At 40.7% G+C, this 15,836-nt stretch overlaps 1 protein-coding gene across 17 annotated transcripts in view; it reads right to left on the bottom strand.

Moving 5' to 3' along the window:
• The window catches only part of adgrl2a (adhesion G protein-coupled receptor L2a), a 116,910-nt gene that overhangs the window by 2,157 nt on the left and 98,917 nt on the right, over window positions 1–15,836 (bottom strand). For 4 of the 17 annotated variants that reach the window (XM_086046841.1, XM_086046843.1, XM_086046851.1 and 1 more), the window contains 8 exons: window positions 10,087–10,178; window positions 8,198–8,242; window positions 7,956–7,982; window positions 6,906–7,074; window positions 6,668–6,796; window positions 5,582–5,678; window positions 3,445–3,573; window positions 2,492–2,509 (listed from right to left, as the gene is read on the bottom strand). In XM_086046841.1, coding sequence (XP_085902967.1) covers window positions 2,492–2,509; window positions 3,445–3,573; window positions 5,582–5,678; window positions 6,668–6,796; window positions 6,906–7,074; window positions 7,956–7,982; window positions 8,198–8,242; window positions 10,087–10,178 — 706 coding nt within the window. Of the gene's footprint in view, window positions 1–482; window positions 522–2,457; window positions 2,510–3,444; window positions 3,574–5,581; window positions 5,679–6,667; window positions 6,797–6,905; window positions 7,075–7,955; window positions 7,983–8,197; window positions 8,243–10,086; window positions 10,179–15,836 lie in introns of all 17 variants that reach the window. The other 13 variants (XM_086046854.1, XM_086046853.1, XM_086046856.1 and 10 more) reach the window with 9 other exon arrangements.

Raw genomic sequence — 15,836 nt, 5'->3', positions numbered from 1 at the left:
TGAAACCAATATTTAATGCTGTTTAGGATGCATGTAGTTAACATTAAGCCATGCCATACATCTGTTAGTTTGGCACAATGCTTTGCATGCATTTTGCGAATTGGTTTCTTTTTTTTTTCTTTTTTTTTCGACTTTTTGAACTTTCTTTCAACTGCAATTTATACATAGTCAGCTTTGTGTGTATTAGTATGCTACAAAGAGTCAATGAAAGGGGGATCCCAAACAACATTAAGAAAACCAACGGAACAGTAACCACCATCACGACACACCGGGCAGAGTGGAGGTCTACAGACGGGCAAGCTACATTACACCAAATAGGTTGAAGGTGCAGGGCGAGAGAAAAAGCACAAAGACGGGGAGGAATGACGAGAAAGGGAAAGTAGTCATGTGTAAACATGAGACAGCCATCTTTGTTCTCACTACACGGGGAGCCCACAAGCAGCACTCCACCATCACCACACACAGCAGGTGAAAAGACTCACTTCATGTCTGCCTGCTCAGCCTATCTGGTCTAAGAGCAGCTGATGTACAAAAGAAAGTAAAAATGATTTATTGCAACATGAAGAAAAATCACTCAAAAGAGCAACCAAAAAAATAAATAAATAAGGTTTGAACTGGGGCAGAGCAAGAGCAAAGGTTCAGAAAATCAAACCAACTCCCTAGTACATTTGTGTTCAGAATAATGGCAGTGTATCTAAAAGGGTGAGTAAAGCTCAAACGCCTAATGATGGCATAACATCAGGATATTTAAAGAAATCGTTACCATAGTTAGTGGAAATGATCCTAAAATGGAAATTTGAAAAAAAAAAGTAAGCAAGCATCATCTTGGTTCCAAACCAACAAGATGAATGTTAGTGTACTATTATACCAGCCCAAATCACAGGTTGACAAATCCCCAGACCTTGATCCAATAGAGAATTTGTGGGTTGACAAAAAATGTTTTGTTTTTTTAAAGCGGGATCAATAACATAACACAAATAAATTGTGAAATGTACATCAATTATCCTCTGGCGGAATACCAGCTCGCGGGTGTCAGAAGTTGCTGCAAACCCAAGTTACCGTAATTTTTTAATTTTATTTTTTAAGGAGTACAAGTACAAATAATATTCCAATGATTACTTTGGTAAAAACGTAATGCAAAGTCCTAAAAAGGTGCAGAAACCTTGATATTTTTGTGAGCTGGGTCCGCCCACTGGCCATTTAACCCAGTGCGTGCGTGACGTCACTGGGTCGTCTTCATACTCCGAAAATGGCGATGAAAAGCTCTCTGTACTGGTCGCTCCCCTTTTATTGTTTAGTTAAAGGGGGAAACGAAATGAATCAGAAGAAAAACACGACAAGCACACTTCACAGCTCCATGACGTACATGGTCGCCTTATTCATGATTTCGCCGTTGCGCTGGCCCCGCCCGGAATATTTTTGAAGCATAATGCTGAATCCATTAAATACTCGCTTAATGTGTATCAATTCGAGAAACCGTTCATTGCGACATGGATATTTTATTGTTTAATACAACATATTAAAATTTGTAAAAATCTTGTCCCATACACTTTAAGTATTTTGAGCTTTCCTCATAAAAAAAAAAAAATGCTGTTATTGTTCTGAACACAACTGTACTTTAACGTAAGCTATTAAAAAGCTTTTCTCAGTTGTTTTTGTCCAATTAGGTATATATTCTGTCCGTAACTTGGCAGCTTGTGCGCCCATAGCTGGCTAAGGTCAGAGGTCGCCAACAGCCCAGCATTTGGCATTCGTCACAGTGACAGTTCCCAGTGAGACACCAGTCACTGGCAAAGCAGCTGAGAAATAACACAAGCACTGCAGAGGTCAGACACAGTCATGTTAGGAATTCCTCAAAGCATGGAGGTCATACAAAGCAGCACCAAAAAAAGATAAATATTAGTTATTCAATGATAAAGAGAGGAGATAAAGGCCAATGTGACTCCTCACACTAAACCAGATGTCGGCATTAGCAGGAAGACTAATGGGGGCGCTTGCAAAGATTCTTTTTCTGTAAAATAAAAAGAAGAAAAAAAAATGAGGTAAAGGGTTCAGGTTTGGGATGTTAAAAGCATGCTCCACTGATTATCAGGGAGAAAGCAAGAAAGGGGAAATATTAAGGGGAAATCAAACAGCTGCTGTCACGCCAGGCGGGTGTTTACAACTGGAAAAAATGGATTGAAAAAGGTGCCAGATGAGCTCGACTGCACTCTGCCACTGCTGTCCGTGAAAGTCGGACAGAAAATAAGGAAAAATGATAAAGCCGCTAAAATATTCTCATTACTAATTTTGCATTGTCTAAATAATTCCCCCAAAATTTGAACATTTTGTGAACCACTTGCTCATTGAGTGTGTGTTAATGGCCTAAAGTAAACAGTAAAAGTGCCGGTGGTGGCGAAGGGGTGGGATGTTTGTTTTGTTTTTGTTTTTTAAGTAGGCATGCTGAAAAAAATTTACATTTGATAGGCAAAGTTAAGTTTGACTCCCATACTTGTCTCTCTGTAGGTCACTAGAGGGAAGCACAAGGGAAGAGCACAGAAACATCATAAAAGATGCCATTTCAGATTCAACATGGTGGGGAAAACATACAGTTAAGCCCAGATAGGCCACATTTTTAGTTTAAGTCAATTTGAATGGGTGCCCTATGGCTGGAAATGACACAAAAAAATGTACAAAATAAAATAAAAATACTGAGAAGTTTTGTTGTACGAACATTCACTATTTTTTCAATGTATTTTACATTTTCAAAGCATTACTATACCTATACTACAGTGTGAGGAGGTGAAATATTTCTCCCCATTCTAAAGAAGCCTGGTAAGTTTGAGCATAGTCAACAGAATTCTAATCTACTATACATTTTTAAAATTGGCATGCATATATTGAAAGTGTCAATTACACATTTTTTTTAATCAAACTGCAAAAATAAATAATGAAAACTGTTGGCACATTGTTTTGCCATTTCCAGTTAGGAGATCCACTTTCAACAAGGTGAAGAAGTAATATTATAAATGTGTGACCAGGGTATAAATAAGTTTGGGCTTAACTGTAACTGCACTGCAGTCTTCACAACATGCCGACAGGTTTTTTAAAAAAATGTATTGATACATGGGTCACCCTCATTTGTATTGAATGCATTTTTTGTAACGTGAACAGATTTGATGTGTTTTAAGGGTAAATCTCCCATTAAAGCACTCAAAAGAACAAATGATTTGATAACATTGCTCATGCAGTTTACATTATAATTCCACTCATCAAAACAATACAGCTCGTTTAGGTTGAGAAATCGATGGGGGACAAAGAGTTGACAAGTACGACAATGTGACACTGTAGAACATCCTGCCTTTTGTTTGGCCTGACAACACTGCATTGAAGAGTGAGATACTAGGGGCAGTGGAGGTAAAAAAAAAAAAAAAAAAAGGCAGATGATAGTATAAGTAAGCACACCTGGAGAGTTAAACACTGGAGCCGTGGGAGTGTTACACACAACTGTCTCAGCCAGTAAGGTGTTATAGGGGTTGTTAGAGCCTTGTGGTCGAAGAAGAGGATTTGTTAGTAGATAATTCCCAGTCATTCCTGGAGTTGAAAGACAGAAGAGAAGAATGTGCACTCAGCCAACAGTGAACATAATAAATGATGGCCATGTTCAGAGCGTCATTATTTGAGTGCAATAATGAAAAAATGTGAGAGGAGAAAAAGAATTGAGGACAATAGTTTTGTGTTCTTGCCAAGTGCAACTCAAGTGACTGCAAGTTTATAATCAATAGTAAACCCTTAAGTGAGACTCATTTTATATTTTATCACGCTGGCATAGAATACCATTTCTTCATTAAACAAAGTGTGAATGGACAGTAATATGCAAAAGTCTGTGTCACTGTTAGGTTTGTTTTTTGAAAGATGCTATAATAACCATAACCTAAATTGTTTGTTAGTTATCAAGCTACATCCTGGTTAATGGATTCCATAATGACTCAAACAGTGAAAATAAATCCCAGTGTATTGAGATTTGCACTTCAATCCATCATGCTGATGAACATTCAAAATATGTTCCCAAATATGAAAAAATGTTTGAAAAAAAAAATCTGTGCATATATGTATCTGCAAGTGTCAAACTGCGAATATGCAGGGGTCGACTGTAGGTCAAAATATAGTCGATAAATAGTACCTCAATAACATTAAAATTTGTACAGCAGTTTTGTGCCGCCCTTGAGTGGTAATTTTTACGCAAGAGAGCGTTTCAAAATGGAAAACAAAATACAGTACGGGGTTATTTCGTTGTATGCTTCAGACCCTTTGTTGCTGGGTTAGGATAGTGGATATTTTATACAGAGACTTGACAAATGTAATATCAAAAATGAAATATATTAATAGCACATACTGCATTTTTCATGTATGCACATATTTTGTCCATATTTAAAATAGCATTAGGAAGTGGTTCCCCAGTAGCACTGATGAAAAATAGCATCGACCTCCACTTTTAAGGTTCCCATTCCTGGTCTACAGTATTTTATATAATCATTTAGACTTTCCATTTTCCTCCAAAGCACATCTTCCTGTCCATTTCTTTTTTTAACCAGCTTCTAATGTATTTCAGGGAATGAAGGCATCTCCAGTGCCATTAATCACCTGTGTTAAATGCCATCTGTCTGTCTGTTGGGAAGACTTCAGGGATGCTTTTAATGACAGGAAGTGCTTCCAGGAGCTAGAGCCCTCGTTTAGTGCAGTGGCTCTCCAGGGTAGCTAGGTTTCTACACCCCGGAGTGATCAATATCTAACCTTTACATTAACAACTTCACGGCTCGACACTGTGGGGAGAAAAGCTCTACTTCTATTTTGTTAGAGGTGTATGAGCGAGTCAGAATGTGCCTCGGAGCCGGAGGTGCAGTGAGTTACCTTGTAAGAAGTGACAGTGAAAAAAGAGAGCGAAGGCAGAGATGTGCAGGAATTGGCATCGAAGCAGGGTGGTTGTTAACTCCCTCGGAATAGGCCCGCTTTTCCTTCACATGCTCGAAAAGCCATTTAAGAAGCAGGAGAAAGCCGAGCAACACGCTAAGCGCTCCGGGTCAGCCAGAGTTGAACATCATCTTCTCATCATCATATTTGTGCTCAAGCTAAATAATAAATGATAGCTCTTTTATTTTTTTCCCCCCCTCACCCATTGAAAGTAACCGAGGTCACCTCAGCCAGGCAACAAATGGCGTCTTACTCAAAATAACATTCAGTTTCCTCATTTTTATTTTTGTCTACATATGTGCTGTGCATGTTCTGTGTGTGTTGTTTGGACAGCGAGCACTTCAATAAGAAATGTTCTGTCCTCACCCCACTTTAAGACCGGCCATCTTATTTGAGGATAGATTTTGGTAATCCTTTGCGGACACAACAGGGAGACTAGATGGAGGCTGAGATGATTTCTTTTCCCTTTTCTAAGCGCACTGCTCTGTCTTTTCAAGCTGCAGCCATTTATTATGATTGCCGAGGTACCATCCTTTGCGGCGGCGCGGAGGAGTATTTTTAAACCGGGTGATGAAATGTGTGCATAGGAGTGTCTATGAGAGTTGTGGAGAGAAATGAGGTGTGAACTGACCTTGGTTAAGGGTGGAGGTGCTGTTGATGTCACCTGAGATAAAGGAGGACTCAGATTGCTTTCTTACGGTGTCATTCCACATTCTCCTGATTCGACTCTGTCAGGTCAACAAGGGACAGTAATTAGGACTTTAAACAAGCCCGCTGCTCAGATCCACTTTCATTTACTTGAGTGTGCGCAACTTCTTCCTCCGCCCAGATTATATAATTACAGCGACACCGTCTCCACTGTCACCATTTTTGAAAATGAATGCCTTTAGCATTCGTCACTTGCTGAACACATTAAGAAAGTGTTTCTGTTAGATATGGGCCTAAGTGATTAGCTAATCATTTAGAAATTGGTTGATTGTGTGGAGATGATTGTTGATTAATCACATTGTGTACTACTTGGCTGTAACCAGGAAACGCACAAACACATTTGTGGCCTATAGAACAATCTGCTGTAAACAATGAGAATCTGAGCTGCAGTACATCAAAACATGCCTCCACTAGGCAGCATTTGTTTTGCTCAATATAACACTGCAAGTTCAGTGTGTGTACGTTACGCTTTTTCTATGGCCTTTTTTTTTTAACAGACAGAGCATTTAATTCTAGCTTTACCTAAAATACGTCACCAGATGATGCTCTGTTCCCTCTCCACTATGCACCTGTCAGCCATCTTGGGTGAGTAGATATATTTTATTTTTGTTTTACTTAGCTTTATTAGTCAGTGTTTAACCCCATATTCAACTTGAAAGTCAACCTGCATCACAAAATAGACTGTGTTTGACTTTGATCCTTAATTCTAAGCAGTCGACAAAGGAAATTTTGCAAAACGCCCATCCTTTTTTCCATCTACATTCTGATGTAGAGAGCTGCTGAGCAAACCCACCAATCATGTTGGCAATCATGTCATTTTGGCTTGATCCAATGTGAAATATGGTGTAATACCGAATAAAAAGTGCCGTTTTATTTCACATACGCATGACGTTAGTGAGCAGTAAAGAGTGGCAGAAGCTTAAATGGGCCAGCAGAAAAGAAAGAAAGGAACTTGTGACATTCAGAGGATGCGGCTAGTCAATCTGCTTTCACAAGCTTGACGATCTACCTGGGTACCAGAGGAGTAGCGTGCGCTTGTCCGTGTAGTGGAAGTCTTCGCCGAGCCATGCGAGCTCTCAGTTGGCAGCCTTCCACAGCAGTACGTGTGACGGAAGCACTTGCTGTACTCTTTGCGGACCTACGAGAGCAGACAAACATGACTCACCAGAAAGCTTCAAGGCGTGTTGAAGTGCTCCAAGGGCTTGCCATCAATTCTGCTGAGCACTACCGAAAGACATGGAACCTACCTTTTTCTGGAGGAGGCAGTGGAAAATGAAGATAAACATCCCCTGGAAGGCGTTAAATATGGTGAAGAGGTACGCCATGACAATGGAGGCCTCATTGATAAAGAAGAGACCAAAGGACCACGTCAAGCCCAGCAAACAGAGGAGAGCAAAGGCCCCCATGACCCAGGATCTGGAAAATGACAAAACACACACACGTACACACACACACACACACACACACGCACAGACACAAGAAGACATTAAATTCTGTATGAATAGCTTACACGGCTCTGGCAAATCAATAAATAGGGGCATTACTAGGAAAGGGTACAGGAAAGCTGTAAATGCTATAGATAGGAGCAAACCAATCAAACTAGAATGTCACTCAGTCCAGACCTCCACAAAGACTGAATAAACGTGAAAGAAAATAATTGCTGGGCATGTCTTTCTACCTACATTTTTTTTTAAATCACCGTTTCCTTGAAACATTACATCGTGAAAACTTTCCTTTCCACTTTTCCTATTCTTTTCAGTCTAATGTTTTGTATTGTTGGAACTCGGTAAGGTGCATGCCTAACGATCACTCCATTGTTTTTGTTGTTCTGCCACTATGCCAAAATGCAATGCTAAAAATGGCAGGGAAAAAGGGAAAATAATTTCCTTTTTCCGAACAGAAATTGCTGCAACCTACTACAATATTATGCAAAAAAATACAAATCTGTACAGTTATTTAAAACCCAGGCCCAGTAAAGTGTTATCAAAACAAACAATCCAAGGGTACGGCATCTATCTGTGTCCGAACCTTCCAAGTAACTACCAGCAGATGAGGAAAGAGTTCAAGGAGAAAGAGCAAATACCACCCGGTGGGTGAAGTAGCCACAAACGTACAACAGCAACACGATGCATATAGTGAGAGGAAGCATTTACAAGGACAGACAATGATTCGTTTAAAGGTTGCTGCCTGGGAGAGGACGGATGACCCAGTAACAACTGGAAACAGGAAAGAGAAATAGGCAGGAGAGGAAATAGAATTAAGGAGAAATTGAGGAGTTCTGGTCAATGCGTCCTTACTTGATAAACTGTTTATTATCTTCATAGCTAGCATGAGAAGCAGGAAGAGAGAAGCACAATTAGATCACAGCAAGGGTTGGCCTGCAAAGCTCAGTAGACATTAAATAGCATACGGTTGCTGATGATTCAATTGCAGCATTCTTAGGCTATGTTTGAACATGTGTTGTTATATTTACATGACCGTGTGTGCGTGCGTGCGGATGTGTGTATATAATTAGCCGAGGTGTAAAGTCAAAGCTTACCCAGGCAAATCGGTATTATAGTAGCCGTCACAAACGTGATAATTACTGGCATGGATTGCCCCACAGAGAAGAGAGTGACAGAAGAGAAAGGAGAGGCTGTGTGTTAAATTTGCTTTTACATGCAACATGCAGAGACACTGCTGCTACAACTGTGCCATGTGAACACAAACAAAAAGACCACAGTGACGCTATTAATACACTGAATATCCTTGCAGGAGTAAACAATTTGAAAAAAAAAAGGTTTCCAGCACAAAGGCATAAATTGTGGTTTCCTTATTATGAGACTGGAAAAGCTCAAATACACCCGGGTGCATAAATAAGACGTTGTCCTGTCTGTTCTTCTTGATTGCACATTCACCGCAGTGTTGTCATGCTGCACACATTTGTTAGCAAAAGTAAATAATGAAATCGCACTGAAATTAGCATGACTGCTGCCCTTGCACTCTTAAGATGAGCACTGTGTAACCCCTGATTAGCGGCCTGTAAACACTGTTTTCAAATGTATACAAAAAAAACCCCCAAAAAAACAAGCAATTCGAGATTCAGAAAATATCCAGCAGCAAATTGTCTATTGTGGTTTCATGAAAGGGCTTGTTTTCATTTCTTGGGTTAGAAACTGGCATTAAAAAAAAAAACAAAAAAAAACATCTCACTCAAACATCTGGTTTCTTTTCCGCTATACCCTCGCCCTTGAAGATGTAGAAGTGAGTGATTTGTGTCATTCTATTACAATTTGAAGTTGGAAGCAAATCACACCATCACATCCGAGCTCCAACAGTTCGCAACATTTGAGTCTGGCTCAGTACATCCAGGTCATTGAAAACAGAAACAATTGAACCTCCAAAATCGAATGCCCCAGACAATTTGGAAAAAGGTGATGTCATTTAATAAGTGTATTTCAGTAGCTTGGTGATGATGCAATACAATCTGTATGGGCACTCACTTAAAGTGTGTGCGCGTGTGTGTGCTTGGTTGGGGAGGCGGGGGATATGGTTAAATTAGCCAGTGTAAAGTAAGCAGAGCTACAGTATATTGACTGTTGATGAATGCAAATTAGCGATTTAACAGCGTGAGCTTCTCATAAACGACACTTACTTGATGGCTTGGTGAAGAAGTGCAAGGGGCTACAGACATAGAGTAAATTGCAGCCTCTGTGATTTCAACTGCTTTCATTTATAGGGGTGCTTGCTCGTTTTCCACACTCTGGGCTCTGCTTCCACTTGGAGAAGCAGAAAGCCAGCCAGTTGTTAGTTGCTGCTCAATTCCTGCTCACTCTTGCCCAAATGCTCAAATAAAGAGAATAAAATAAAAACATATATCTGGGGCGGGATTAAGGGCTGGCTTACTTGTATGAGATGACTGACCCTTTGTTATAACTCTTGATCCTAGTGGTACTTTGACAAAATCATGCCACATACATATTAAAACATCTGGGAATGGTTGTTGTGCATATCACATCTGTAAATCATTGCATCTTGTCTTTCCCTCTTGAATTTAGACAGCATGTTTTACAACTTTAGCATTTTATCAATGGCGGTGGTTAACTCATGTATACACAATACAAGTTCAGATACCGGTAAGTTTTATAATAGTATCAATTTGACCCTGGCAATGGATTGCCTCTATTTCCAATGGGATTAATGGATTCTTAAGACCCAAATCTAAGGTGGATCATCATTTCAGAAACATTGCGTTTGATGTGACAGTTTGCACTGCTACATGATTCCATTTCTTAAAAGTGGGGTATTTCTAAAGAAGTATTGTTCTAATAAGTAGTTTAAAAAGCCTTTCCTCAGAGCCTCAGTTTTTGCGCACAGTGGTAGAATAGCAGCAGTGTTATATTGCTGATAAGTAGGATGTGGCTATTTTGCAGTGGAGACTTTACTTACTTGATATTCTCCAGTCGGCTCGAGTCTGGTTTCAGGGTGGTTGAGTGCTTAACCATTTTGTACATGGTGATGACCAGGAAGATCAGATTGAGCTGTCAAGTAAGAGAAAAGGCAGTGTTAATGCATAAAGATAAATGACTGACACAGAAAAAAAGAAAAAGAAAAAAAAAGGATCTTGGTCGATCCTGCATTAAAGTTTCAAAACAAAAGAGGAAGGAGCCAATCCTGCATGTCCACAGACTAATCCAATAAACATCTATCGCTCCAGTCGAGAGAAGACGGGCCAACTGGCGCCAAATTTAGTGTCATTCTATATCAATAAAAGCATTGGAAAGCATTAAAATCCATCAGAGAAGAAAAAAAGAGAACTGGCTCCTCAGTCTGAGGAATTCAGAGGGGAACAAGAATGAGAAGGGGTAATAAGAAACCTTTTTGTTGTACAAAACAACGGCATCATTTCATGCACATAGTGAAATATTATAACCAGCTACAGAAGGCTTAAGGGAGCATTGTACATTTTGCGATTCCTCTGCATGCTAGAGAAAAGACCACAAATAGGAGAGATGAAGAGGAGAGGGAGGGGGTAGCATTTTAGTGTATTAAACCTTAAGGGAATCAGTGGCACATAACTGCCTGGGGAAAAAAAAGAATCTGACGTGCTGAGAGTTCAGAGATTTTTTTTTTTTTGCTACCTTAAAAATCAATACTGTGATTTAGAGACACAAAGCCTGGATGGACCGACAGAGAGGAGCTGCTTCAAATAAATTCACTTCAAAAAATATTTATTCTGGAACAAAGTAGACGCCGACCCAGCATGTTCATGCACTCACACGAGCAAGCGAACCTTAAAGGAAAAATGGCGAGGAATATCTGAGAAAGATGAATTGGGAGTGTGTGTGTCTATCAAAGACAACACATGTAGTCAGACTTTGAAACAGAACTTTTAAGTACGGGGCTATCTACAGCATAACAAAGCCTGCAAAGAATGGAATGGAGATGCATGCATTGCCTGGTGGGGGGGAATGAAATAAATGACCTTTGTGGGTGCCACTCAGACCATGGCCACTCATTCTTAAACAGGTTTGGTGTGTGTGTGTGTGTTCTCCTATGAAAAGACTGCCGGTGATCGATACATCGCGCCTGCTCATGCAATCAACCCATGGTGCAAAACACAATAACGCAGGGTGTACAAGGGCGGTAGGGTGGGGAGAGAACGCTGAATCGAGTGCCTCGGTTTATACCACAAATGGCAATGAATCTGTGTTTTGTTTCGCAGGTATCAGCTATTATTTCCATCAACTGCCGGCATGAGTCAAATGGCGGGGACTGAGGGTGGGGGTGGTGTGCGGAGAACGGACAGGAGGACTTTTGAAAAGCCCCCTTTTCACACAGCCCGGAGTGGTGACATGGATCCAATGAGACAGAGGAGAGTGACACAGAGCTTTAAAGTAACCTAGCTGCACGGCACATGTCCCCCCACCCCCACCAACACACTTCCCTGGGGGATCCTCCTTCGTCCTCCATCCTTCACTCTGTCTTTTCTGTCTGGGAATCATCACTGCAAGCCATGCAGAAGCAACCTTGCCACACTGGGACATCAGGAGAAAGCTTCCCCCCCTTCACATTTTCCAAGGTAGCCTGCGTGTGTACACACTGAACTCTAAATGAACTGCTGAGGATAAAATATTAAAGGTGCAGATGGAGCTGTCCACATGATAAGAACTACTTGCGACGTGTCATGATCCAAAAGGCCTTGTGTTCATGTTAGCTCAAGCATACTAATGGCTTACCCCCAACTACCACAAGCATACATTCATTACTTCCATGTACCCCTTTTATGGAGCTAATACCCCCTGTGCCCAGAGACGGCAATGATCTAAGTGCCTCCACCAGCTTTTGTTTCAGCCAGCTAAGTCGGCTAGGAAGAAAAAAAATAAACTAGAAATGCACAGTTGTACACAACTGCGATGTATCCCACCCACATAAATGTTTTGCCAAATTAGGATTTGAAGTAGAGAACGATTTATATTTTTAGCCACAAATAACACAGTAAAGTGACTAAAGTAATGTTTTGCATTTGAGATATTAATTCAACACAAATTCAATTCTCATTATTTGTTGCATTTAAAAAAAAAAAAAAAAAAACATACAGAAAGTTCCATGTCAAAAATGATTCATATCCTTTCTCAATCTCACTATATCCAATGTTCACTGGTTCGCAACCTGGGACCGGCACTTTTCTATTGTGTCTAAATCGTGGCCCACTTTTCCGGAAGTGAAAAACAATAAAGAACACGTATTGCTTGAAAATACACTGAAAACATACTGTATTCTGTATATACTGTTCAAAGTGCCTTTAAGAGCACATTATTAAGAAACTGAGGATGAACATGACAACAAGGAAAATATGACTTCCGGCACCTTTGTTTTATGAAAGTGCTAAATCAATAGTTTGTCTTTAGAGCAAATAAAGAATACAGACCGTAACAGTTTTCAGTCTGAATTATTATTCCACAAAAACACGTTTTTTTATGTGAGAGGCTGTTTGAACGCTGCTGGAAGTTGCATTTACACCTCAAGTCATAACATTTCTGACGCATGCCTGTCAAAATGTTATTTTCACCATCAAAGGCAACTCCGACCTGCGATGCACGTTAAATATTTCACTGACTTCTACAGTAGTAAAGTAACCCGAAGTCAGAACGTGCCGTGGTCGATCACTAACCTATGATAACACAGTAGTAAAGTTATACCTACAGATATTGTATTTATATGAAAACCACTCTTAGGCCATATACATAAACCAATCCAATAAAAAAAACAGTAAATATAAAACTAACTGAGTATGCTGTGTGAAGATGTATTCTTACACTGTCTGTAAACTCGAAATGTTTGCATATTACCCATTGTAGTACAGGGTGCAAAAGACTGTTTCCTCAAAATTGTACTGCATTGTACTTAATTAGTTATTTTCATTAATAAAAACAAGTTCATTTCTTTTCATAAATAGCTTAGTCGATACCCATTCAAAAACACTAACCATGAAAGTTTTTCAACAAAACAACCATGATACTATAATATAAGTAAGCTCAGACAAGAGTTAACAGACATTTTAATGAAATTGAATCCAGGAGAAAGCAAGATATGCAATTTTGAGCCTTGTTGAAATGTTGCAAACAGACAAAATGTGAATGTGACTCCAAATAAAACTGTGACCTGCGGTTGGATGACTTATACATATGGTTATATTATATGGATACCATAATGCGGTTGGAAATGCAAAACAGTCCAAAAGGTACAAGGGAGAGCAGGATTGCTCTTGATTAAAACCGATGCGACATGGTTTAAGTGCAGACTTTTGCCACAACACGCCCCTCCCGTCATTTTCTTCTTGCTCATGGGTCGCTTCTGCTCTCCTTCATTGACAAGGACAAAGCCAATTTGTCGAGAAACCCGAGGTCACTGGTGGTGCAGGCAAACCTTGCTCCTGCGTACTCCCTTGAGATCAGCCTTTCCACAGTACTTTGTCTTTTTGACTCATTTGTTGCACCGAATCAGAGGAGCGAGTTCTGCAAAACCTCATTCCTGTCACACATTAGCTCCGCTCCAATACATTAGCGACTCGCAGGGTCATGATTCTATCTCTGTGGTCATCACCGCCGGGATCCTGATCAACATTTCCGCTGCAGACACATTTTTCATGCAAATTATTACAGCGGCAACATACGAGTGGAAAACAATGAGGGTCCAATTTAGAAAAAAAAAAAAAACATGCTCCTGTGTGGCTGTCAGAGCGCTAGCAAAAAGATGAGGAGGCAAGCAGGCTTGTTGAGGTACCGTTGTGCAATTATACGGTATGCTCACTTTTGTCCTGAGCATATTTCAAACCAGTGAAAAAAAAGGTAAACGTAGGCATTATTGAAATGTGTGTAACCCACTTACTGATACTGACACATTCTTTCTTATTCTACGGTTTCTGCAGCATTTTTCTGTATTAATACTAAACACCCAAAATTGTAGTGATGGCACATGTATAGTATTTTTCGGACTATCGGTCGGTCCGGGGTATAAATCGTAAAAACAGTAGAGCTCGAAATAGGATCTGAGCGCACACTGATTCGCTCCGACCGTTCAGAAACTCCGAGCGTTGTTCAAATGTGCCGTTTAGTTATTCAGAGTTTCCCAAAACAGGAGTGCCGGGGCCTAGTGCGTCATGCAGTACAGATGGAAACAGGTCAAGCACGAGCTGCTAATTGCTTTATAACGTAGGCTGCATTTCGGAAATTAATTAATGGGAGGGGAGCGTGCTGTGCCTCTCTGAATAGACACACTCTCAGAGGGGTGTTAGGACATCAGAGTGAATTTCCAAACGCACACTGTGTTGACAGCAGCTAACGAGTTCCGGTTGGAGGAAATTTCAGCTTCTAACTATGGATTTTTTGTCGTTTTAGTTTAAAATGGCTTACCTTAACTACATCGCATCGTGGCCAAAGGTAGAATCCTAGTCAATTATTGTGCCTTTTGCTGCTGTAAATACTTGTTGTGGCGTAAAAAAGCCACATGCTAAACTAATGACGTGTAAAGGCCTAGATAGACCAAAAAGTCGCTGGCCAACAGTGACAGACGCTTACCCCCTGTGGCGTCCGGCCGTCCGTCGGCACGTCACGCTGGAGGAATACACCGCAACGACAGACAGCGACGTTGCCCATTAAAGTACCTCCTGCCCATGCATAAGATGTAATACCCTTCCATACCATCAGCGGCAGTAGTCACCATTTCTCATGGTTAGAAAAATCCAACCGGAAAGATGTTGGCCGGGGGCGGATTATAAAATCGTAAACAATGCATTCAGCTATATTCTTCGCTCACGATGAACTCCCACGCGAAGTAAACCATCACGTTCTTAACAGGGTATTGTGAAATACTTACATCGTCAACCCTCGCTCTTGTACTTGTAAGAAGATTAATGCAGCGGAGGCGCGCTCACTGTCTTTCCGCATTTGTCACTTCCCGTTGGTGCTCCGAGCGCTGATTTGCTAGCTAACAGCCAATAGGGGTGACCAAATGCCACAACTGGCGACGCCGATTCAACATGCGTAACCGCCCCCAAGACGCTTACAGACAGGTTACGACACTACGACGGTGGCTACTACACCAAACAGACGGCGCATTCAGACGCCACGACGCTTCACGACCTCCGACGTCGGTTTGGTCTATCAGGGCCTCTACACATTATTTGCCACGACTACTACTGCTACTTCTTCATCTTCATCTCCATTTCTACTTCTACCTTCTTTAGCATGCTAAATAGAAGGTGGCAATCGGTGGTAATGCTTCAAAAGCAAGTCAACACGACTATGGAATGGGGATTTTGGGTGCCAGTCCGAGCTGTAATATTACACACGTCACATCTGAGTGACTATGAAAAACAGTGTTACTTATAGTGTGAAAAATTAGGTATCAAGGAAGACATTTGTCAATTTAGAGGTTAGCAGTCAGTAATTTAGTTGTATTTTTCACTGCTTTTTTTCAATATGTGCGTCCACAGGCAAAAAGCTGAACAGTATCTTTGCTTTCAAAGCACCTTGCAGTTTACCAGAGACATGCTAGGATTTGACATGGATGCCCTCTTCCCTTCTCTCACTGCAGCAGATTTTCATTGTCAGTTTAATGTTCAACAAGAGGTCACTGCATCTGTAGATACAGCGCCAACCATGGTGCTGGATAATGAACACAGCATTGAACAAATG

Source organism: Filicampus tigris, chromosome 12 (genome assembly GCF_054856515.1).
Source record: "Filicampus tigris isolate MCC_2025a chromosome 12, RoL_Ftig_1.0, whole genome shotgun sequence".
In the NCBI taxonomy this organism is placed as follows: Eukaryota; Metazoa; Chordata; class Actinopteri; order Syngnathiformes; family Syngnathidae; genus Filicampus; species Filicampus tigris.
The sequence above is the reverse complement of the archived record's forward strand: the minus strand, read 5'-3'. Positions and strand labels throughout refer to the sequence as shown.